The sequence below is a fragment of the Protobothrops mucrosquamatus genome, unplaced genomic scaffold, assembly GCF_001527695.2.
Source record: "Protobothrops mucrosquamatus isolate PMUCROS unplaced genomic scaffold, P.Mucros_1.0 scaffold4273, whole genome shotgun sequence".
Taxonomy (NCBI): Eukaryota; Metazoa; Chordata; class Lepidosauria; order Squamata; family Viperidae; genus Protobothrops; species Protobothrops mucrosquamatus.
The window spans coordinates 28,288-30,972 of record NW_015390191.1 but is presented as its reverse complement, the minus strand read 5'-3'; the positions used below and the strand labels follow the sequence as shown (position 1 = coordinate 30,972).

The 2,685-nt window shown below is 42.0% G+C and overlaps 1 protein-coding gene across 1 annotated transcript in view; it reads right to left on the bottom strand.

Annotated features, from left to right (window-relative positions):
* Window positions 1-2,685, bottom strand: part of LOC107298779 (UV-stimulated scaffold protein A) — a gene marked incomplete at its 5' end in the record, with an annotated part of 28,333 nt that overhangs the window by 5,662 nt on the left and 19,986 nt on the right. The window contains one exon of the mRNA XM_015828143.2: window positions 338-530. Within this exon, the coding sequence (XP_015683629.2) occupies window positions 338-530 (193 nt within the window). The remainder of the gene's footprint in view (window positions 1-337; window positions 531-2,685) is intronic.

Genomic DNA, 2,685 nt, shown 5'->3' with positions numbered 1-2,685 from the left:
GAAGTCCACAAGTCATCAAGAGGGCCAAAGTTTCCCCCATGCTGGCTCAGGAATTCTGGGAGTTGAAGTCCACGAGTCATGAGGGGGCCATAATTCCCCCATGCTGGCTCAGGAATTCTGGGAGTTGAAGTCCACAAGTCATCAAGAGGGCCAAAGTTTCCCCCATGCTGGCTCAGGAATTCTGGGAGTTGAAGTCCACAAGTCATCAAAGAGCCAAGGTTGCCTACCCCTGGCCTAGCTCCTTCTCCTTGGCAGATTTGGCCAGATTCTGGAGAGCCAGGCCCGGAAACCCAAAGTACGTTCACAAGAACGACCCAGAAAAGGAGAAATCTCTTACTTGTTGAAAACCTTTTTCCCGAGACGGGAACGGGATGTGTTCGCCTTTTGCTTTAGATCTGTGAGGTTGGGATATTTCTTCTTTGCCTTCCCTCTCTTCTTCCCCCCTTTTGCTTTCCTGTCGTACTGAGAAGAGCCAAGATCGACGCCGGTAGCGGCTTCCACTTCTCTCATGAAGTCGGGATCCTGCCATTCTGACGAGAAAAAATAAAAGAATGCAACCCGTTGTATTGTAGTGATTCGTCCCCAGTTGCCTTCCTCCCCTTGGGGTCCTCTGATTTGGTAGCCATCTCTCTCTCATAACCTGTCATATTTTCATCTCCTGAATGAATTCGTATTTTGCAGGGTATTGTGTTACATTATTTTTAGGAGAATACAAATAAATAATAAATTGGACATTTTTGTATTCTGCTCACATTTTTTTTAATATAAAAAAGTAGCTGATTCTAATGAACTCAATGAAAAGAGGGGGGGGGGAGAGAATTAGAAAATATATGGCTTTTTCAATCATTGCTTAGGGTATCTATCTATCTATCTATCTATCTATCTATCTAATCTATCTATCTATCTATCTATCTATCTATCTATCTATCTATCTATCTAATCTATCTATCTAATCTATCTATCTATCTATCTATCTATCTATCTATCTATCTATCTATCTATCTATCTATCTATCTATCTATCTATCTATCTATCTATCTATCTATCTATCTATCTATCTATCTATCTATAACAAAGGTGAAGAACGATGCCCCTTTATGACTTGTGGACTTCAACTCCCACAAATCATAAAGGGGCCATCGTTTGCCAGCCCTGATCTAGAACATAGAACAATGTCTTTCTTTCTTTCTTTCTTTCTTTCTTTCTTTCTTTCTTTCTTTCTTTCTTTCTTTCTTTCTTTCCTTTCTTTCTATCCCTCTACATCTATCAATGCTCTATGCATCTATCTATCTATGCATCTATCTATCTATGCATCTATCTATCTATGCATCTATGCATCTATCTATCTATCTATCTATCTATCTATCTATCTATCTATCTATCTATCTATCTATCTATCTATCTATCTATCTATCTATCTATCTATCTATCTATCTATCTATCTATCTATCCATCCATCCATCCATCCATCCATCCATCCATCCATCCATCCATCCACCACCCACCCACTCACCAATCCAGTTATAAGAAGAGAAGAAAGATCAAACAACCGGAATCAGTACATTTTCCAAACCACTTGCACTCAAGAAAATGTCAAACATAAACGGGACTATATGATTTTGTAGTCTAAGGAACAAAAGCAAAGACATCTAAATTTTCTGATTTAAACCTTAAAAAAAATTCATACCTACTGTATCTTGTACTGACAAACAGAAAGACCCGAGTATGGATCATTTCAGTCTTATAAATTAATACTATAGTTATGAATAGAAAAAAAAAGCTGCAGATATTCCAGATTTAAAAAAAACCATGTAGGAGTTCATGAATCAGGAGCTATTAGCTTTGTGAGTCTAAAGGAATTCAAAGAAAAAGTCTGAAAGGAAAAAAAAAACCACACATTCTCTCTTTCTCTCTCTCTCTCTCTGTCACACACACACACACAAACACGCACAAACGTGATGAATCACAAAGTTTGTTTTTTATCGAAGCAAAGGAACCCAGACACAGGAACAATTAATCCCAGATTAACAAAAAACTGTCTAAACTGTTTATCTCCCAGTAAATAAGAAGGCCGGGGCTGTGGGGACCGGCTGAATGGCGCAATTGTTTAAACACAACGGGGGGAAACGCCGCTGTGTTCGCTGAAGATGAAATGAACATCGGAGGAAAATGAAGGCGCAATTTAAAAGGCTGGGAGGAAAATCGATCGGGTGCCAGGAAGAAGGGCCTGATGGAAGGAGGGGAGCCCGAAGCTCTCCGGGCATTGTTACCGGTTTAGCAGCAGGGGAAAAAGAGAATTACGGCACCCGCCCGCTCGCTTCTGAGGGCTGGGCGAAATCAATACTTCGTAGTTAGCGAAGAGATAGTATTTCACATCTGGCTGGCCAGCGGCTGCCTCCGCTGCCTCCTCCCGATACCTGTTTGTTAACAAGTCACACGAAAGGTTGGGAAGAGCAGATCTTCTCCAGGGCTGACACAAAAAATAGGCACTTAATTTGCTCTCCCGTGTGAGCTATTGTCGAAGGATGAACGGGGCAGATTAGCGGGTCAGCCTAATCTCCCGGGATTCGTCTTCTCAAAGGACCCCCGGGCTCTGCTCGGCGGCCTCCGGGGCCAGGAAGGGACATTGTCAAACCGTGTCACGGAGGGCCGCGCGGTTATTACGCACAAAAGAGCAGGGATGCC